Source organism: Bufo gargarizans, chromosome 5 (genome assembly GCF_014858855.1).
Source record: "Bufo gargarizans isolate SCDJY-AF-19 chromosome 5, ASM1485885v1, whole genome shotgun sequence".
NCBI lineage: Eukaryota > Metazoa > Chordata > Amphibia > Anura > Bufonidae > Bufo > Bufo gargarizans.
Genome location: NC_058084.1, coordinates 229773241 through 229795969, shown reverse-complemented (window position 1 = coordinate 229795969; position 22729 = coordinate 229773241). Strand labels below are relative to the sequence as shown.

The window sequence follows — 22729 nt, the reverse complement described above, 5'->3', positions numbered from 1 at the left end:
GAGCTTCCTGAGAATCAGAAGGCGCTGATGCGTTTTTTGGGCTTTGCCAATTATTACAGGAAGTTCATTTTGAATTATTCTTCTATTGTTAAACCACTCACTGATATGACCAGAAAGGGGGTAGATTTTTCTTCTTGGTCAGTAGAGGCGCGTAAGGCTTTTTCTGATATCAAGGAGAGTTTTGCTTCCGCTCCCATCTTGGTTCAACCTGATGTTTCTTTACCCTTCATAGTTGAGGTTGATGCTTCTGAGGCGGGTGTGGGGGCGGTCTTGTCTCAGGGTTCCTCTCCTGCCAATTGGCGACCGTGTGCCTTTTTCTCAAGAAAACTCTCCTCCGCAGAGAGAAATTACGATGTGGGAGATAGGGAATTGTTGGCCATCAAGTTGGCTTTTGAGGAATGGCGCCATTGGCTAGAGGGAGCCAGGCACCCTATTACCGTATTTACTGACCATAAAAACCTGGCCTACTTGGAGTCAGCCAAGCGTCTGAACCCGAGACAGGCCAGATGGTCTTTGTTCTTTTCTAGGTTTAATTTTGTTGTCACGTTCCGCCCTGGAGTTAAGAATGTGAAGGCAGATGCCCTGTCACGTTGATTTTCGGGATGCGGGAATTTTGAAGACCCGGGTCCCATTTTGGCTGAAGGTGTGGTGTTCTCTGCTCTTTTTCCTGAATTGGAGGCAGAGGTGCAGGCAGCCCAGTCAGAGGCTCCTGATCTTTGTCCTCCTGGGAGGTTGTTTGTGCCTCTCGCTTTAAGACACAAGATTTTTAAAGAACACCACAATACGGTCCTTGCTGGGCACCCAGGGGTAAGAGCCACACTGGATCTCATCGCTCGGAGATTCTGGTGGCCTGCGCTTCGTAAGTCGGTTGAGGGTTTTGTGGCAGCCTGCGAGACTTGCGCTCGTGCCAAAGTCCCTCATTCACGGCCATCAGGTCCTCTCCTTCTCTTACCCATTCCTTCCCGTCCTTGGACACATCTGTCCATGGACTTCATAACGGACCTTCCTCGTTCCTTGGGGAAGACTGTGATTCTGGTGGTGGTGGACAGTTTTAGCAAAATGGTGCATTTCATCCTTTTTCCTGGTTTGCCCAATGCTAAGACGCTGGCGCAGGCATTTATTGATCACATTGTCAAATTGCACGGTATTCCTTCAGACATAGTCTCTGATAGGGGCACGCAGTTTGTTTCCAGATTCTGGAAGGCTTTCTGTTCTCGCTTGGGGGTTCGGTTGTCATTCTCTTCTGCTTTCCACCCGCAGTCGAATGGCCAGACAGAGCGTGTCAATCAGAATCTGGAGACATATCTGCGCTGTTTTGTGGCGGAGAATCAAGAGGATTGGTGTTCTTTTTTGTCCCTTGCTGAGTTTGCTTTAAATAACCGTCGTCAGGAGTCCTCTGATAAGTCACCATTTTTTGGTGCATATGGGTTTCATCCGCAGTTTGGGACTTTCTCGGGAGAGGGGTCTTCTGGTTTACCTGATGAGGACAGATTCTCCTCGTCTTTGTCATCTATTTGGCAAAAGATTCAGGATAATCTAAAGAGCATGAGTGAGAGATATAAGCGTGTGGCAGATAAGAGACGTGTGCCTGGTCCGGACCTGAATGTTGGTGATCTGGTGTGGTTGTCTACCAAGAATATCAAATTGAAGGTTCCCTCCTGGAAGTTGGGTCCTAAGTTTATTGGGCCTTACAAAATCCTGTCTGTCATCAATCCTGTTGCATACCGTCTTGAGCTTCCTCAGACTTGGAAGATCCATAATGTTTTTCATAAGTCTTTATTAAAACCTTATGTTCAACCCATTGTACCCTCGCCTTTGCCTCCTCCTCCGATTATGGTTGATGGGAATCTTGAATTTCAGGTCTCTAGGATTGTGGATTCTCGTGTTGTCCGCGGTTCTATTCAGTTCCTCGTTCATTGGGAGGGTTATTGTCACGGCTGAGGATGGGGGAAACCCTCAGCCGTGCGATGCCAGGTGTTGTAGTGGCTACTCGGCCATGAGCACAGGATAGGGAGCAGGTCACCTCCTCAAAGCATCCCTAACCTGACCCTAACTCCTAACCAGCATGGGCCGACCTTTAAGGTAGGAGGACCCATGCGCAGGAACCTCGGAGCCCTATCTTACCCTCCGCAGATCCCTGCACTAGGAGCTGGGTAGACGACCTACTCCTCCTTGGCATGGAGGAGCAGGAGTCTCAATGGCCAAGCTGTTGGGAAAAGGGGAACACTAGCAGACTAATGGGAATGGCAGGCAAACTAGGTAGTTCTACCAACCTGCCACAGCCTTGCTGACTGGATCCCTCAAGAGACAGGAATCCAGAACCATTAGCTGCACCAAAACATAGAAAGCTCCCAACAGAAGAACATACAACCTCACCAACATAAAGACATCAACAAGAACAATAATTTTATGACCACAGGGGTGGCTCTCACAGGGAGGTCGAATACACAGGAGGCTGCTCCAGCTAGCAGGGCTGAAGCAACCTACTGAACCATGCAAAACACTCAGGCTTTATAGGCCAAGAAGCCACACCTACAGTCAGACACACCCAGTGACATCACTCACACACTGGGAAGGGAGCTAACCCTTCCAGCACCACAGAAGGGAAAGTCACAGACAGGGGAAGTGTCCAACAGATCACACTGTGGCTGTTGCCGCTGGCAACGACATGGGTGGCAGCCGTCCAGAAAGACAGCCCGAAGGCCAGGACACTGCCACCACATGTACAACATACCACACGCTGCCACGAGCAGCCACAGTGAAAGGAAGATGTACGTGCGCACCAATCAACAACAAGTGCACACCAGACATACAAACAAAGTGTATCCACACACGCACACAACTCCCCGGGAACCGCACACATAGCTGTTGTCCGCGGCAACCGCACTGAGGCCAACTACATTATGCCTCAGCTGCGGTTGACACAACAACCACAACCGCGGGCAACTGTATGCGACTCCCAAGGAGTCACGACCATAACCGTGGCCGTGACAGTTATGGTCCTGAGGATGTGGGTCCCAGTGACGGACATTAAAGCCACTCGTCTCATCAGGGCTTTCCATAGGTCCCATCCTGAGAGGGTGGGCTCTGAGTGTCCGGAGTCCACTCGTAGAGGGAGGGGTACTGTCACAACCAGACATCTGAGAAGCTCTGACAGATGACTTTCAGAACCTCCTCCTTGAGCTTTCTTTGTTTTGGTTTTCAGTTCCTCATCTCGTTAGCCTGTCTCAGCTGTCTTGTAGTTGGACTGATTGCATCCCTTTAAATTCCTCCCCATAATGCATTAGTGTGCGGTTTATGCAACTTCCTGGAGTGTGTGTGCATGCTGATCCTATTTCCCAGTCTTCTACAAGATAAGTGTTGTACATTCATTTGAGATTTTATGTTTGCTGAATCCCAGGTGACCCTGACTCCCTCCGTGTCTAGTGTAGGGAGCCGGTGGTCGTGTCCCCTCACTATTGTAGGGTGTTCAGGTGTTATATAGTCGAGGTACGAGGATATGCGATCATCCACCATTGGGGTGTTCGCATAGGCTGAGCAGAGTCAGGGAGAATGCCAGGTCTTATGCAGGGGTCTCCCTTTTGTTCCTTAGTTTTGGATCCAGCGAATCATATATTCATTTTGCATTGTCTTGTTTCCTGTACACCTTCCGTGACTCCCTGACTCCCTCCGTATTAAGTGCAGGGAGCCGGTGGTCGTGTCCCCTCACTATTGTAGGGTTTTCAGGTGTCACTCAGTCTAGGTGCGAAGGCATGCAATTTTCTATCATTAAGATCTTTGCATGGGCTGAACAGTCAGGGAGAGCTCTAGGGCTTTTATAGGGCTCACCCATATGTTCTTTAGTTTGGGATCAAGTCAGTTGGATCTTTATTTGTGACTTCTAGTTTCCTGCAACACCATCCGTGACAATAACAAGCCATTTTTTCACAGCTGATTGTAAAGGCAGACTGCATGGCTAGGTGCTTGAATTTATACACCTGTGGCAATGAGACTAAATGAAATACATGAATTACATGAAATAATGCCCCCGTATAATGCATGTTAGTGCAAAAAACATGTAATGCTTGCCAGTACAATCCCACTTATAATGTGTGTCTGTACAAAAATACTGCCTTATAATCTGTGCCAGTACAAAAAAGCCTCCTCTTAGTGCCCCCAGCAGAGTCAATGTCCCCATAGTGACCACTTACAGCTGCCAGTAGAAAATGCCCCCTTAGTGCTCCTCAGCTACTAATCCCCCCGCCCTCCATGGTGGCCCAACAGCATGGTGCCAAATAAAAAATAATAAACTCAAATACATACCTCCATGCAGCTGTCAGCAATGTGGTGCAGGTCTTTTCCGAGTTTTTCCGTGTCTGGAGCTGTACACTGTCTGGCTCAGGCGCAGCAATGATGATTGCATTTTTGCGCTGCCTGTGCCGGCCTCTGATAGGCTATAGGCACTAGCACTGAAGCTAATCAGAGGTAACAGTGGGGCTAGGAGACATAATTGGCGGGTACATAATTGGCAGTGCACCACTGCTTAGTTTTACTGTGTAATGTCCACCATTACTGCTGCTGCTTTTGAGGTTGTGCTGCAGAGAGATAGGGAGCAGATTATTCTGTTTACCACTGCCCTATGCATGGGCCGACATTAAAAGCCCATAACAACTACAGACAGACAGCAGAGGAAAAGACTGCTAAAATGACCGATAAAAGTCATATTAGCCAGAAACAGTGTTATTCCCCATGTGCATCCAAATAGTAGCTTTTTCTGGAAAATCATGTAAAACAATAGATACATATTAACACTGGACAAGAGCAATAGTTAAAACGGTGATGTCTCTAAAATTCTGCAGTGCTTTAATGTCCTTTTATATGGACTAATGATCGATTATCAGGAATGAGCGTTTGTATAAACACTTGTTCCCGATAACCTGCCTGTGTAAATGGTGCTGGCAATCACCCCATAGAAGTGCAAGCACTCTTTTCCCAGTGTCATTCTGCCGATGGAGCAGATTTTTCTGCCTAAACAGCAATGTGCTGTGCAGGAATAATGTTTCTTTTTAAGGACATGCGCTTGCGGAATCACTCATATGTCCCCATACAGCATAAGTGATTACTGCATGTAAATGCAGCCCTCATCTCTGCTGATGATCTGGAGTGTCTGCTTCATTCCCAATTATCTGCCAGATCATCTTTACGTGTAAAAGTGTAGTGCAAAATATTGTTTACTAGAATCAGGACACTGGTCTCTAAAAAAACTAATGATGACTGCTAGCTCGGAAAGCAAAATGTATATACCTTATCATAGTAGTACTGACTGGAATCCTCTGTTGACTTCCCTTTCTTGATGGTATCATAGATGTCTAAAAATGTCCTGTCCACACCTTCAAGTAGACTTGAATATGAATGATTTGACAACCCATTGGGAGAACTCGAAAATGAACCTTGATTGCTCAACTGGTTTTCTTTCGGACTGTGTTCTAATATATTTCTAGAATATCAAGAGCACACACAGATGTAACATTTAGTATATATAGTACAGACTGATGAAGATACAGTAATAGAAATACCTTTATTTACATAGTGAATCTACTGTAACCACAAAAAAAATCTCCAAATTATTTATAATGCGTTTAACATAGATTTTAAGTTACATCATTTTTTCCCACTGTTTTATAGCTACCAACAGTCTCAATTTATGTGGGACCGTGTCATGTACTGGGCCATAAAAAAGTGAATGTTATCTGAATTTGAGTCAAAAGTGAATATTTTTGGGTGTTTTGTATTATTCTCAGTTGAAACAGGCAGGGATTATAGGGGTTGTCACGCTTAAAAAAAGGTATTTATCATGGCACAGTTAATACAAGGCAACATCCTAATGTATTGGGATCGTCTATATTGCCTTCTTTGCTGGCTGTGTGGCTGTGCTTGCACACTAAAGGAAAAAGCGCCGTCCAATGTGGTTGCCGGGACCATGAGATTGCCAAGTCTGTATTTATAATTAAGCATGCAGGGGCACGTGCATAGGGTGCACAAGGACCAGGGGCAGCACCAGAGAACCAGAGAGAGTGTTTTCTTAGCTTTTGTCCTTTTTTTTTATATCTAAAAATTTTAAAAGTTAAGGAGCTCTGATGATGTCAGCAGTGAAGACCATAAAATGTGGTGAAGGACCTGTGAATGACATCAGGAGGGGCAAGAGCTAAGCAGTAGAGGGTAGAAGTGGTGGGAAAGGACGTGTGATGACGTCACCATCATGTGATCAGTGGAGAACTAGATGGAGCTCAGTAGTGAGGAGCAGCAATGGGCGGGAAGGAACTGTGAGGATATAATGTTACATGGGAGGAGCTTTGTGTGGGAAAAAAGTAATGAATTTAGTATGAGAACCAAAGAAACGCTGGGATTTGCAGTTCTATCCTCTAATACCTCCTCCTCGTAATATTCTGTGATATCACCTAATAATGGCCTAGACATGCTGGCAGTTGTAGTCCTGTCATATACCTCCTCCTTGTATTGTCCTCTGATATCACCTAATAACAGCCTGGACTTGCTGGGAGTTGTAGTCATCTCCTCTTATACTGCCTCCCTGTAATGTCCTCTGATATCACATAATGGCCTGCACATACTCAGAGTTGTAGATCCCTCCTCTTATCTCTTATACCTCCTCTCTGTGATGTCCTCTGATATCACATAACAGCCTGGACATGCTGGGAGTTGTAGTTTACTCCTCTTATACTTCCTCTTAGTAATGTCCTCTGCTATCACATAACAGGGTGAATGGTCTATACAATACTCTGCCGATCAGCTATCTGAAGAGACCACAGCACTGCAGTGAGAAGTGCAGACTTTTCTTAGGCTAGTGATGACACATTCATTAGTCAAGGGGCCTAGGTGCATCTCAGTCACATTCAAGTAAATGGGGTTGAGATGCAATGACAAGCACAGCCACTGTAAAGCTGATCTTCAGGGATCCAGCAAATTGGACTATGGTGATCTCATATTTATCCTAAAGATAAATCAACATTAAACCCTTTTAATGTGTTTTTTAAGCTTCTTGGTTATGTATAGCATTCGCTTTATTACTCATCAGTGGCAAGTAGGGCTGGAAACTTACATAAATGACTACTGCATTAGGCTACTTGCATGTTGCAGATTACATGAGTTTTTTCCATGTAGGCTTTTGTGGAAAAACCACAGCATAAGGCCTCTTTCACACGACAGTATGTCCATTTCAGTGTTTTGCGGTCCGTTTTTCACGGATCCGTTGTTCCGTTTTTTGCTTCCGTTGTGGTTCCGTTTCCGTTCCGTTCTGTTTTTCCGTATGGCAAATACAGTATACAGTAATTTCATATAAAAAACTGGGCTGGGCATAACATTTTCAATAGAAGGTTCCGCAAAAAACAGAACGGATACGGAAGACATACGGATGCATTTCCGTATGCATTCCGTTTTTTTGCGCGACCCATAGACTTTAATGGAGCCACGGAACGTGATTTGCGGCCAAATATAGGACATGTTCTATCTTTAAACGGAACGGAAAAACGGAAATACGGAAATCCACACGGAGTACATTCCAGTTTTTTTTGCGGAACCATTGAAATGAATGGTTCCGTATACGGAAAAAAAAAACGGTCGTGTGAAAGAGGCCTAATCCAGTATCAGCATAGTTAATGAGATTTGAAAAATCTGATGTACTTTTCTGAATTTTTTTACGTGTGGAAATTGACCTGCCGTGAAGATTTTAAAATCCACAGCATGTCAATTGTTTGTGCAACTCTGCACCTTTCATAAAGTGTTTTTTCCCATAGCCTTCAATGGGATTGTTAACATAAACAAGAAAATCGCAACAAAAATACATAAAAACTGCACAAAAATGCAATAAAAAAACATAATAAATAGTGCAGATTTATGTGTGATTTCTGTTACATTTTTTTATGTGGTTTTCATGTTGATTTTCTGCTTACAAATCCACACCATCCATTGCAGATCAATATACAGATATGGTTCCTTTTCCATCCACATCTTTTGCGGAACCACTGACTTCAATGGGTTCATGGACAAATTAGGGCATGCTCTATTTTTTGTGGAATGGGCTTATGGTTGCTTTCTGCAAATGTATCTGACTCTCCCAGAGGAGAGTCAGATGTGCCTAAATTTTATTCTTATTTTTTTGTCTGCACAATTAATACTTATATGGTCCATCTGAGGGATCAAGTTAATATAAAAATGGGAAATTTAGTGAATGGGACTGCATTAATAGAAATATCATGGTGAGCTAAGAAAATTATAGATTTTTATCTCCTTAGGGTTGGGTGGTATGTATGTAGTGTATATATGGTTTATTTATGTATGTGTACCATGTATATGGTGTATTTATGTGTGTTGCATATATATGGTGTATGTATATGTAAACATGTGTAGTGACGTCAAGTGTCCGCCGCTGAGTAGGGAACCTGTTGTTAAAAATTTGAATCCCACCCCTGATTATATATTAGAGATGAGCATATCAGTTCAAACCAAACCCGGTTCACAAAACTTCATCTGACAAATGAGCCCAAAACATTTCAGGTTAGTTTTGCTCAATTTTACTGCACGTTGATGGAAAAAGCCTAAGGAGGAAGAAGGATGCTCATATGACCCTAAGAGGAAATGGGGAGGCGGAAGGCTTGCCCTGATTAGCTGACAGACACCCTAGATAAGCCAATTAGTGCTGGAGCGGGCAAGGAGGTACCCACACATAGCGAGCAGAATGCCATTCTGTGTTGAGATGTGAATAGGATGCCTTCTAGCTGCAATTACTGCCTTATAACACAGTTCCAATAGAACCTCATAAGTAGCTAACTGCAACAATATTTATTGTTTTATTGCGCTGAGTGTACCTATATTGTAGTTACTTTAAAACATAACTTTTATTTAGTCGATATTTAGAATATAATGACACTTGTAGTGAAACAATATTTGTGTTACACTGCTTTTTTGGGGGGGATGTCAGGCGTGACTGAAAGATACCGATTTTCTCTTTCCTTTAGCAGTGTTTTTTTGTATACAGGATCGCTCTTGGAACAAATTTTCAAATGGGCTATTGTGCCTGAGCTTTATCCCTACAAATACTAGTCGTGATGAGTGGGGAAAACCCTATTTTGCTGTATTCCGGGCACTCGCCCTTAGAAGGGCGAGTGCCCGGAGGCTTTAGCGAAGTGGCAAGACAGAGTAGTTCTTTGGCTGAGGTTCATAGATGATGTGTTCGTATTATGGAGAGGTACCGAAGAATCTTTCACTGAATTTGCCATGATTATCAATGACAATGATCTGGGCCTCAATTTTACATCTACTTGCGATAAAAACGCATTACCTTTCTTGGATGTACTAATTGAGAGAGTCACAAACCAAAGTATTGTCACCTCTGTGTACCGTAAAAGTACGGCGGGTAACAGTCTCCTTCGCTGGGACAGTGCTCACCCTTTTCCCCTACGTAAGGGAATTCCAAAGGGCAAGTACTTCAGGATCCGGAGGAATTGTTCAACAATGAAAAAATTCAAAAAACGGCAGCGGACCTGAGAGTGTGATTTAGGGAAAGAGGCTACCCAGATGAAATCTTACGCACTGCTTTTGAAACAGCGTGCAGCGAGAACCGGGATCAACTTCTCATCCCTAAAAAACAGAGATCAGGTGCACCCACAGATCAAAATAAAATTTGAATAATCGGTACCTTTGATAGCGGACACCGGGAAATCAAAAGTGTGCTCTCTAAATACTGGGACATTCTAAAAGCGGACCCAGATTTAGACAAAGTGTTAGCACCCTACCCACAGATTACCTTTAGAGGGTCGCAGTTTAAGAGACAGATTAGTGAACAGCCACTTTCAACCGCCAGAAAAGCCAGGCAACTGGCTCCCCAGAAAGCCCATGGGTACTTTCAAATGTGGTAGCTGCACAGCGTGCAGCTATATTAAAAAAGCAAAAACATTCACCTGCTCATCTAACCAGAAAGAATTCTATACAAAAGACTTTATAAACTGCCTCACGACAGGGGTAGTGTATCTAGCCCAATGTACTTGCCCACTAGATTATGTGGGCAAGACAAAACGTGAGTTTAGAAGACGAATAAGGGACCATGTGAATGATATTTTAAATGAAAAAGATACTTCAGTAGCCCGTCACGTTGTGCAGCACCACGGAGGCAATACAAACTGCCTGAAATTCATGGGTCTTCAACATGTCTCTAAACCCAGGAGAGGCGGAGACTGGGATAAGCTAATTTTACGGGCAGAAACAAAATGGACCTATAAATTAAACTCTGTGGCACCCAAAGGATTGAATTAATTTATTTCATACAAACCCTTTTTATAATTCCATCGTCACAACAACAATGGATGAAATGGATTATATATAAGAACAATAGGGTGTCCGTAGAGAATATTAACCCACTGGGATCCAGAATAGCCCATTATATATAGTCCCTCTTAAAAAAGAAAATGGCAAAATCTTCACTTGAATATGCGATCCTGTATCATATTGTGAAATCGGGCAGTTAACTGGGTTGAAAATACCAAAAGAGATATATCTACATATCTATGATGAAATTTGGTAATAAATAAAAAGAGATATATGTAGGATGTACAAGGGCCTTAAACCAGGAAAAAAACTGTGACCTGCAAGGACCTTTGTATTTCTAATTATAACCCTCTCTTGATCTATATGTGCTGGGGTGCCATCCAGTAATAGGAACGGCGCCTATGTCCTATGGATTACCCAAGACCTGTAGAAACGATTGCCCAACCTTCAAACTGGTGCCCACAGACACATAAAAGGTAATTCCTTTACATGTTAGCTGCCAGGACCTGCCGGGGACGCGGCTCTAGATCCCCATAGTAACCAAGCCGCCACCTACCAACGTCACTTCCGGTTTCGGGCGGAGCGCTGCTGACAGGGTAAGTAAATACTGAGAAGCCCATCAGCTTGCGCTTGTGTCCAGGAGATATGACGTAATCGGAGGGGCGGACAAAATCATGACGCCCAGCAAAGAGCTCATAGGCTAATTAATTAAATGGGAGGAGCTAGGACGCCATAAAAAGAGATACACTTACAGCTACCATTTTCCACTGCCTTGATTTGTGTGCGGGAGCGCTGCCACTGCACTAGGCACCCCGGCGCGTCTGTCTCCTTGTCCCTGAAGAACCACTGCTCCTAGTGGTGAAACGCGTCGGACAGTTTAGAGGGAATTTAGCTGCCAGGGTGAAATAGTGATAGATCCGAGGTTCCAGCGGTTGTGGGTCGCCCTTCTAATGGCGAGTGCTCGGAATACAGCCAAATAGGGTTTTCCCCACTCATCACGACTAGTATTTGTAAGGATAAAGCTCAGGCACAATAGCCCATTTGAAAATTTGTTCCAAGAGCGATCCTGTATACAAAAAAACGCTGCTAAAGGAAAGAGAAAATCAGTATCTTTCTGTCACGCCTGACATCCCCCCCAAAAAAGCAGTGTAACACAAATATTGTTTCACTACAAGTGTCATTATATTCTACATATCGTCTAAATAAAAGTTATGTTTTAAAGTAACTACAATATAGGTACACTCAGCGCAATAATTATGTTTATAGACACAATTTTTGGGGGGTTGGGGGGGGGACCTCAAAACTGTACAAAACAAGTAGATAGCATTTCAAATCTCAATTCTCAAAAACATCTCAAATACTAGATACTAATCAAAATGTGAAGGCAGCTTCAGGAAGTTCACTTTTTTTTTGTATGGGTTTGGGAAAATAGTATATACATATGTCTTACAATACAGAGGGTAGTGGTTTAAATCTCTGAGTGATAACATGAAATACTAGGCCAAAATTTGCATTAGTGCATCTGCAGACAGTTCTTTTTTTTGGGAGGGGGTGTGAAAATAGCAATATACGTGTGTCTTACAATACAATACAAGGGTAGCATTTTAAATCTCTAAATGAAAATGTGAACTACTAGTCCGAAATCCGTGTCAAATGTATTTATTTTTTGTTTGGTTTAGGAACTAGCATAAAAGTGTGTCTTACAATACAAATGGTAATGGTTTAAATTTCTAAATGATAACGTGAAATACAATCTGAAATTCATGTCACATCTTCAGGCAATTTTTTGGACAGGTTTTTGAAATAGCAATACACGTGTGTCTTACAAAACAAGAAAACATGAACTACTAGGCCGAAATCTATGTCGATGCATCTCCAGACAGTTCAATTTTTTTATGTTTTGTTTTTGGTAAAATAGCATATAAGTTTGTGTAAAAATACATAGGGAAGTGGTTTAAATCTCTGAGTGATGACATCAAATACTAGGCCTAAATCCATGTCAGGGCATTTCTAGTTCAAATTTATTTATTTGTTTGGGTTTGTAAAAATAGGAATATACGTGTGTCTTACAGTACAGCGGGAAGCAGTTTAAATCTCTAAATAATATGAAATACTATGCCAATATCTGTTTTGGTGCATCTCCAGACAGTTACATTTTAATTTTTTGTGTTTGTGAAAATAGGACATGCATGTGTCTTACAGTACACAGGGAAGCGGTTTAAATCTCTAAGGCCTCTTTCACACGAACTAGACAGATTGTCAGGATGCGTTCAGTGAAACGTGCACCATTTCGCAAGCAAGTTTAGTCAGTTTTGCCTGTAGCTAGGTTCAGTGTTTCCGTTTTTTTTGTGTGGGAGCAATCAATTTTTTTTATCCATCGGAAGGGATGTGGTGCTGAGTAGGGTTGTAGAGGGTATCGAATTACCCAATCGATATTTTTGTCCCGGTCCCAGTTCGATACCAGGATTGACATTTACCGATACCAGGATGCGCAGCCTGGTATCAGAACATGGAGCGCGCTGCTCTCAGTGCGTGATATGTTCTCCTCAGTAGCACAGGGGAGAAGGAAGCAGTCCCTTCCTCCCCCCTGTGCTGCTGCTGCCACCAATGAGAGGAGGGTGGGGAAGAGGAGGGAAGGGGCTGTGGCCACTGCATCATCAATGAAGTTAACTCACTCATGAATTAAAATACAGGAGGTGGGTACTGGCTGCAAAATCATATAGCTGGCACTCGACCTCTATGAGAGGTAGCTGCGATCTGCGGCAGTTGAGGGGTTAACTGCCATAGAGGTTGGGTGCCGGCTATGTGATTCTGACGCCGGCACCTGCCTCCTGTATCTGTATTAAAGGTTAATTATCATTGGTGGCGCAGTGCGCCCCCCTCCCTCTAGTACTAAAAACATTGGTGGCATAGTGCGCCCCACCCAACCCCCCCAGTATTAAAGTCATTGGTGGCAGTGGCCACAGGGTCCCCTCCCCGTCTCCAGTGTTATCCTGGGACTCCGATCGGTTACCATGGCAGCCAGGACACTACTAAAGCCCTGGCTGCCATGGTAAGCTCCCTGATGCTGTGTATGCACAGGGCAGCAGGGACAGTGTGCAGGGGCATAGCGTGGGCCGGGGGGGGGGGGCGTTGCCCCGGGCACCAAATTGCAGGGGGCGCCCGGCAGCAGGCATTTTCTAAAGGAGGAAAGCAGGCATTTCGATTTTGCCTCATAGGTTCAGGACAGGTCTAGAATGTATTGGCTTCTTAGAAGGAATGATGTCATAAGATCATGTGACCGCTTCCTCCCGCCCCTTACAGACTGAGCCAGATGCAGGAAAGGGCTGTAAGGAGAAGCAGAGCAGCGTCCAGAGCAGGGAGAGTGCAGGCACTTACAGTATGTTGTGGTCAGTGATTTCTGGTGAGGGGTTTGGGGGCTGTATTTCTATGGAGATTGTAGTGGAGTATATGAGGGGTGTGAGAGCTGCTAGAAGCTTTTATAAAATCACCCACAGTTACATTGCTCACCATACAGTACATTCCCTTACATTAGGTATTTTAAAGGGAGTCTGTCAGCAAAGTTTCACCTTTTTAACCCTTCCTATAGCTTTCTGGCAGCCTTACAGTTAGTAAAAACGTTACCTTTATGAGCAATCCTGGACTTATAAAACCGGCAAAAAACAACTTAGTAGTATATGCAAGTGAGGGCTCGAAATTTGTTTACACTTCGTTTGGTGGTAGAAGCAGAGTTGCAATATGGATTCCGTTACCACAGACCATAACGCAATTCTATGACGTAGAATGCATAACAGAATGCCTTTAGAGACATTCTGCTATTCCTTCCGTCATAATAAGTCTATGGACTGCATAACGGATCTGTCCTGTTTCCGTTATGCAGGGGAGTCCTCTCCTGCATAACGGAAACAGGACAGATCCGTTATGCAGCCCATAGACTTCTATTATGACGGAAGGAATAACGGAATGTCTCTAAAGGCATTCCGTTATGCATTCTACGTCATAGAATTGCGTTATGGTCTGTGGTAACGGAATCCATAATGCAACTCTGCTTCTACCACCATACGAAGTGTAAACAAATTTTATAACAAATTCGCTCATCCCTACACAGTGGTTTTGCCTCCTCTATGCCCCCTCCACACGGATTAGAATATATAATGGCCGCCTCTGTATTATTAGTATATATAATAGCCCCCTATGTATTATCATAATATATAATAGCCCCCTATGTATTAATATAATATATAATAGCCCCCTATGTATTATTATAATATATAATGGCCCCTCCGTAATATTAGTATATATGAGTGTGCATCAACTCTGGTCCTCCTATCTGTCTGGCTCTACCACAGTATTGGGGGGCAGCAGGATAACAGTGTTGAGGTACAAGGAGGGGAGGATGATAGTAAAGTAAGGAATCTAAAAATGCTTTCTGTGAAACTGTAGAGGCGCAGCTGAAAGAAGGTGTCATGGCGGTCTTATCTCTGAATAAAGACGTTAAGGAAAGTCTACATCACAGGAGATGTCACTGGATGGATGAGGTATGTGGTGCTGTATTATACTGTATATGTTGTAGTGATGTATGTAATGTCCAAATACATATTTGTTTCATGGTAGGGTTCAGGGGGTGGATTGAGAATTTGGCCCACCCTGCTGCATCCTGGCCCCAGACTTCAGCTCACACTGTGCGTCTTTTGAATTCTGGGGCCTTATACCCATCTACTACATCATCTGTACTTAGAGAGTTACCACCATGTTATCTGTGGTGTTATATAGGACTGCTACATTATCTGTAAAAGGGGCGTGTCCACAGGTTGGGAGGGGGGGGCGCAATACATGGCTCGCCCAGGGTGCTGGCAACCCAAGCTACACCACTGACAGTGTGAAGTCTCCATCAGGGTGAATAGGAGAAGGAATGGAAAGATCCCAGGTTCTAGCCCCTAAGGGGGCTAATAGTTATTAAATAAAAAGTAAAAATCGGGGGCGTGGCCTGACTGTCATGGCGTGAGGTCGCATGTTACTTCGGCTCCGCTATTATCCTGAGATTATCCTGTGCATCTGACCTTTCGCTTCCTGTTTTCTCTGCTAGAGACCCCCGGCGGTATTCAGTACCTGGACTGGCTACCGGCAGCCCTTCTCCCTGTCCTGCGGTGGTGACTTTTGCTGCTCGTCTGGTCCCTCTGAGTGCGGCCTACCTACTGTGTGGCACCCCAGACGGAGGTCCTCTCGGTGAGAGCAGGAAGAGTGGGGTGTGAAGACACCACATCCACTGGCGGCGGTAAGCAAGCGGAGCCTGGTGCTGCAGGTCGTTGTGACCCCCAGGTTCTCCGCCGGCCGGCCTGCTGCAGTCCCGATTTCCCCCACATGTCTGGCGTGACGGACGCCATCTTGACCGCGAGCCCGGGGATTGAGGCCTTCTCTGCTTGAGACCGGCGCCGGACCTTTAGGTGCCGTAAACCCTCCTGCCCCTGTGCTTTTCTGTGACTGCTCAATAGACGGAGCGTACCTGGGGGAGAGGATTGCTGTATTGGACAGTAGTGGGGTCGCCCCGGGATTCAAGCTGAAGTTTCGCTCACTTAACTGGCGGGGCTGATACCCTTGTATACCGGATTAAAGGGGTCTTCTGGCTGGCGACTATTCTTGCCGCTGGTGAACGGGAGGCTGCTTTATGGGCCGGAAAACAGGCACCCCAGGCCCAGCTATCCCGCCTAAATTGATGCTGGACAATATGAGCCAAACGAAGTGTAGGGAGGCTGGAGGTCCTACCTGTAGTTTGGGCGGCGCAGCAAGGTATGAAAGATTACTGGGAATTGAATGAGGGCTCGACTAACCCTTCAGTGGAGTGGGAGGCCTTTAAAGTGGTTCTGCGTGGTACCTTTATTCAGGCGATAGCTACGCATAGGAAGGAACTGAGTGCCACTAGGGTCAAGTTGGAGGAAGAGGTGGTAGAGACAGAGCGGGTGTACTCCGGGGACCCGAATGTAGAGAACCGTAGGATGTGGGATGAGGCGCAGAGGAAGCTCACTTTACATCTAACAGAGTATACCCAGAAGAAGCTACTGTACCAGAGGCGCGTAGTCTTTGCAGATGGGGACAAGAATGGGAGTGCCTTGGATTTTCTGGCCAGGACTGAGATGCCACTGTCACGGACGGTGTACAGGAAACAAGGCAAAGCAACATGCATAAATGACTCGCTGGATCCAAGAGCTAAGGAACCAAAGGGAGACCCCTGCACAAGACCTGGCACTTTCCCTGGCTGCTCAGCCTTTCCCTTAACTATATAACCCCTGAGCACCCTACAATAGTGAGGGGACACGACCACCGGCTCCCTACACAAGATACGGAGGGAGTTAGGGTCACCTGGGATCCAGCAAACAGAAAATAACAGATAAATGTTCAAACCTTAACTTTGTAGCAGACAGGAGAACAAGATCAGCATGCACACACACTACAGGAAGAAGTATAAGCCGCCCAGAAAAACATTCTGGGGAGGAAATTAAAGGGAAGCAATTAGTCCAACAGATGACAGCTGAGAGAGGCTAACGAGATGAGGAACTGAATACCACAACAAATGAACTCAAGGGGGAGGTTCTGAAAGGCCTCTGTCAGAGCTTCTCAGCTGTCTGGTTGTGACAGTACCCCTGCCTCTACGAGTGGACTCCGGACACTCAGAACCCACCTTCTCAGGATGGGACCTATGGAAAGCCCTGATGAGACGAGAGGCCTTAATGTCCGTCACTGGGACCCACATCCTCTCCTCAGGACCATACCCCTCCCAATGAACAAGGTACTGAAGAGAACCGCGGACAAGACGAGAATCCACAATCCTAGAGACCTGAAATTCAAGATTCCCATCAACCATAATCGGAGGAGGAGGCAAAGGCGAGGGTACAATGGGTTGAACATAAGGTTTCAATAAGGACTTATGAAAAACATTATGGATCTTCCAAGTCTGAGGAACATCAAGATGGTATGCAACAGGATTGATGACAGACAGGATTTTGTAATGCCCAATAAACCTAGGACCCAACTTCCAGGAGGGAACCTTCAATTTGATATTCTTGGTAGACAACCACACCAGATCACCAACATTCAGGTCCGGACCAAGCACACGTCTCTTATCTGCCACACGCTTATATCTCTCACTCATGCTCTTTAGATTATCTTGAATCTTTTGCCAAATAGATGACAAAGACGAGGAGAATCTGTCCTCATCAGGTAAACCAGAAGACCCCTCTCCCGAGAAAGTCCCAAACTGCGGATGAAACCCATATGCACCAAAAAATGGTGACTTATCAGAGGACTCCTGACGACGGTTATTTAAAGCAAACTCAGCAAGGGACAAAAAAGAACACCAATCCTCTTGATTCTCCGCCACAAAACAGCGCAGATATGTCTCCAGATTCTGATTGACGTGCTCTGTCTGGCCATTCAACTGCGGGTGGAAAGCAGAAGAGAATGACAACCGAACCCCCAAGCAAGAACAGAAAGCCTTCCAGAATCTGGAAACAAACTGCGTGCCCCTATCAGAGACTGTCTGAAGGAATACCGTGCAATTTGACAATGTGATCAATAAATGCCTGCGCCAGCGTCTTAGCATTGGGCAAACCAGGAAAAAGGAAGAAATGCACCATTTTGCTAAAACGGTCCACCACCACCAGAATCACAGTCTTCCCCGAGGAACGAGGCAGGTCCGTTATGAAGTCCATGGACAGATGTGTCCAAGGACGGGAAGGAATGGGTAAGGGAAGGAGAGGACCTGATGGCCATGAATGAGGGACTTTGGCACGAGTGCAAGTCTCGCAGGCTGCCACAAAACCCTCAACCGACTTACGAAGCGCAGGCCACCAGAATCTCCGAGCGATGAGATCCAGTGTGGCTCTTACCCCCGGGTGCCCAGCAAGGACCGTATCGTGGTGTTCTTTAAAAATCTTGTGTCTTAAAGCGAGAGGCACAAACAACCTCCCAGGAGGACAAAGATCAGGAGCCCCTGACTGGGCTGCCTGCACCTCTGCCTCCAATTCAGGAAAAAGAGCAGAGACCACCACACCTTCAGCCAAAATGGGACCCGGGTCTTCAAAATTCCCGCCTCCCGGAAAACAACGTGACAGGGCATCTGCCTTCACATTCTTAACTCCAGGGCGGAACGCGACAACAAAATTAAACCTAGAAAAGAACAAAGACCATCTGGCCTGTCTCGACTCCAAGTAGGCCAGATTTTTATGGTCAGTAAATACGGTAATAGGGTGTCTGGCTCCCTCTAGCCAATGGCGCCATTCCTCAAAAGCCAACTTGATGGCCAACAACTTCCTATCTCCCACATCATAATTTCTCTCTGCGGAGGAGAGCTTCTTCGAGAAAAAGGCACACGGTCGCCATTTGGCAGGAAAGGGACCCTGAGACAAGACCGCACCCACACCCACCTCAGAAGCGTCCACCTCAACTATGAAGGGTAGAAAGATATCAGGTTGTACCAAGATGGGAGCGGAAGCAAAACGCTCCTTGATAATAGAAAAGGCCTTACGTGCCTCTACCGACCAGGAGGAAAAATCTACCCCCTTTCTAGTCATATCAGTGAGCGGTTTAACAACAGAGGAATAATTCAAAATAAACTTACTGTAATAATTGGCAAAACGAATAAAAACGAATCAGCACCTTCTGATTCTCAGGAAGCTCCCACTCAAGCACAGCACGGACCTTCTCGGGGTCCATGCGAAAACCAGAAGCGGAGAGAAGAAACCCTAGAAATTGAATTTCTGGAACCGCAAACACACATTTTTCCAGTTTAGCGTACAATTTATTCTCCCGCAGGATGAGCAAGACCTGATGTAGGTGGTCTTTATGAGTTTTGAAATCAGGAGAAAAAATCAAAATGTCATCTAGATACACTAATACAAATTTCCCCATTAAATGGTAAAAAATGCTGTTCACAAAATGCTGAAAGACGGCTGGAGCATTCATCAAACCAAAAGGCATAACCAAATTTTCAAAATGGCCCTCAGGGGTATTGAAGGCCGTCTTCCATTCGTCTCCTTCTCTGACCCTGACCAGGTTAGATCCAACTTGGAAAAAACTTTAGCCCCAACAATCTGGTTAAACAGGTCCAGGATCAGAGGAAGCGGATAAGGGTCACAAATTGTGATACTGTTTAGCTCCCTGAAATCCAGACATGGTCTTAAAGAACCATCTTTTTTCTTAACAAAGAAAAAAACTGCGGCAACAGGTGACGAGGGTCGTATGTGTCCCTTTCTGAGACTCTCAGAGATATAAGCACGCATAGCGACCCTTTCAGGTTGGGAGAGATTGTATAAACGAGATTTAGGCAGCTTGGTGCCTGGGGTGAGATTAATAGGGCAATCATACTCCCTGTGAGGGGACAATTCCTGAACACCACTTTCAGAAAACACATCTGAAAATTCAGAGAGAAAAGATGGTACAATCTTAGTATAAACCTCAGAAACAAATGTCGTGAGGCAATTCTCTCTGCAGAAGTCACTCCAACCATTTATTTGCCTTGTTAGCCAATCAATGGTGGGGTTATGTTTAGTGAGCCAGGGTAGCCCCAACACTAGAGGAGTAGGCAACCCGCTTAGGACGAAACATGACACATCCTCAACATAAGTATCACTCACAATCAAACGGATATTGTGAACTATGCCCTTTAACGATTTCTGAGAAAGTGGAACGGAATCAATAGCAAAAACATGTATATTCTTTCCCAAAATGCATAACTGGAAACCATGAGTTATAGCAAATTGATTATCAATGAGATTGACAGCTGCTCCACTATCTACAAAAATCTCACAAAAAATCTTCTTGCTATCTAGCGCCACCCTGGCAGGTAGGAAAAAACGGGAACTACAAGCAAACGGAAAACCTTCAATTTCTGCATCAACCTAGTAGTTAACAGATGGAAGGTTTTTAGAGGATTTTTTTCTTTTTGTTTCTTTATTACTCTCAAAAAACTGTCTGAATCTCCTAGAGGGACAAACATTTGCCAAATGATTTATACCTCCACAACAGAAACAAACCTTCCTATGAGGGCTGAATCTTCTATTGTCAGAGGCAAGCAAACCCAGCTGCATGGGCCCCTGCTCAGAAGGGATTGAGAGCGACTGAGACCCTTGTGCACTGAATGAGACCGCCACACTGTCCTTGGACTAAGTATGACAGGAAGGAGTGATCTCTCCTCTCTCTCTAAGATGCCTGTCAATACAAACAGCCCGAGACATGGCAGTGTTCAAGGAGGTAGGTCTCTCATGAAAGGCAAATGCATCTTTCAATCCCTCTGAAAGACCATGGCAAAATTGACTTCGGAGTGCAGCATCATTCCAACCAGTATCATCTGCCTATCTCTGAAATTCTGAACAGTATATCTCTGCGGACTGTTTACCCTGGCATAAAAGACGTAGTCTAGACTCAGCCAGAGCAATACGATCTGGATCATCATATATCTGACCCAGGGCTAAAAAAAAATAATCCACTGAACAGAGGAGCCGTGCCCCCACCGGCAGCGAAAAGGCCCAGGACTGAGCGTTATCCCTGAGCAGTGAGATGATGATCCCCACCCTCCGCTCCTCATCACCAGAGGAATGGGGAAGTAGGCGAAAATGGAGTTTGCAAGCTTCTCTAAAATGAACAAAATTCTCACTACCCCCGGAGAACGTATCTGGAAGCGAGATTTTAGGCTCAGAACAAATTACATGAACGCAAGCAGAAACGTTCACCTCAAACTGAGAGACAGTTTTCCGGAGATCTGCTACCTCCAGTGAAAGACCCTGCAAGCCCACAGGCAAACAGAAATAAAGAAAACAGACTTATCTTGTGGATGCAGTAGTAACAGCTTCTAGCATCAGCACACTCCAGGAAGTTGTATAAACAGCAAAGTGATGCAGTATGGGAAGGGATTTAAAGGGATGCAATCAGTGCAACTACATGACAGCTGAGAGAGGCTAACGAGATGAGAAAACGAAAGCAAAACAAAAGGAACCTCAGGCAGGAGGTTCTGACGAACGTCTGACAGAGCATCTCAGATGTCTGGTGACAGTATGCTTTGGGTCGTTGTCATTCTGAAGGATGAAGTTTCTCTTCATGTTCAGCTTTCTAGCAGAAGCCTGAAGGTTTTGTGCCAATATTGACTGGTATTTGGAACTGTTCATATTTCCCTCAAGCTTAACTAAGGCCCCAGTTCCAGCTGAATAAAAATAGCTTCAAAGCATGATGCTGCCACCACCATGCTTCACTGTGGGTATGTTGTTCTTTTAGTTATGTGTGTTATGTGTTGTTTTTGCGCCAAACATATCTTTTGGAATTATGGCCAAAAAATGGAAATCTGCCAAAAAAGTGAAATTTTGAAATTGTATCTCTATTTTCCATTAAATCATGTGGAACGCCTAAAGGGTTAACAAAGTTTGTAAAATCCGTTTTGAATACCTTGAGGGGTGTAGTTTCTTAGATGTCACTTTTATGGAGTTTCTACTCTAGGGGTGCATCAGGGGGGCTTCAAATGGGACATGGTGTAAAAAAAAACAGTCCAGCAAAATCTGCCTTCCAAAAACCATACAGCGCACCTTTCCCTCTACGCCCTATTGTGTACCCGTACAGTAGTTTACGGCCACATATAGGGTGTTTCTGCAAACTACAGAATCAGGGCAATAAATATAGCATTTTTTTGGCTGTTAACCCTTGCTTTGTTAATGGAAAAATTGATTAAAATGGAAAATTTGCCCAAAAATTTAAATTCTCAAATTTCATCTCCATTTGCTAATAACTCTTCTGCAACACCTAAAGGGTTAACAAAGCTTGTAAAATCAGTTTTGAATACCTTGAGGGGTGTAGTTTCTTAGATGGGTCATTTTTATGGAGTTTCTGCTCTAGGGGTGCCTCAAGGGGGCTTCAAATGGGACATGGTGTAAAAAAAAAAAAAAAAAAAAAAAAAAAAAAAGTCCAGCACACCTTTCCCTCTACGCCCTTACTGTGTGCTCATACAGTAGTTTACGACCACATGGGGTGTTTCTGCAAACTAAAGAATCGGGGCAATAAATATAGCATTTTGTTTGGCTGTTAACCCATGCTTTGTGTGGCAAACATCGCCTCTTATAGAATGTCTTTCTTGTCTGTACCTCTTCCCCTCCCCCCTTTACCTGTCCCATTGTTTCCCCAGCAGGGTGTTGTCTCAGGGACACTGGGAGACCAGTTTAAACTAGCTGCAGTGTCCCCCCTCAACCTCCCATCAGCCCTTGCTATTGTCTGACCCCACCTTTCCTTGTACCATAGTAATCTATGTATTGTATGTAAATTAGGCTGTTGGAGGTTTGAAACCAGGTGTGCATGCCTAGTAAAGTCAGTTGACTCCCAAACTCTGTGTCGTCCAGTTACTAGGGAAATTGTCTCTTGGATATTGACCTGCTTCTTC

General features: G+C 44.8%; 1 protein-coding gene across 8 annotated transcripts in view; it reads right to left on the bottom strand.

The window, feature by feature from the left end:
- PTPN3 (protein tyrosine phosphatase non-receptor type 3) overlaps positions 1 to 22729 on the bottom strand; it is a 1297151-nt gene that overhangs the window by 414054 nt on the left and 860368 nt on the right. For all 8 annotated transcript variants that reach the window (XM_044294788.1, XM_044294784.1, XM_044294789.1 and 5 more), the window contains one exon: positions 5284 to 5476. In XM_044294788.1, coding sequence (XP_044150723.1) covers positions 5284 to 5476 — 193 coding nt within the window. The remainder of the gene's footprint in view (positions 1 to 5283; positions 5477 to 22729) is intronic.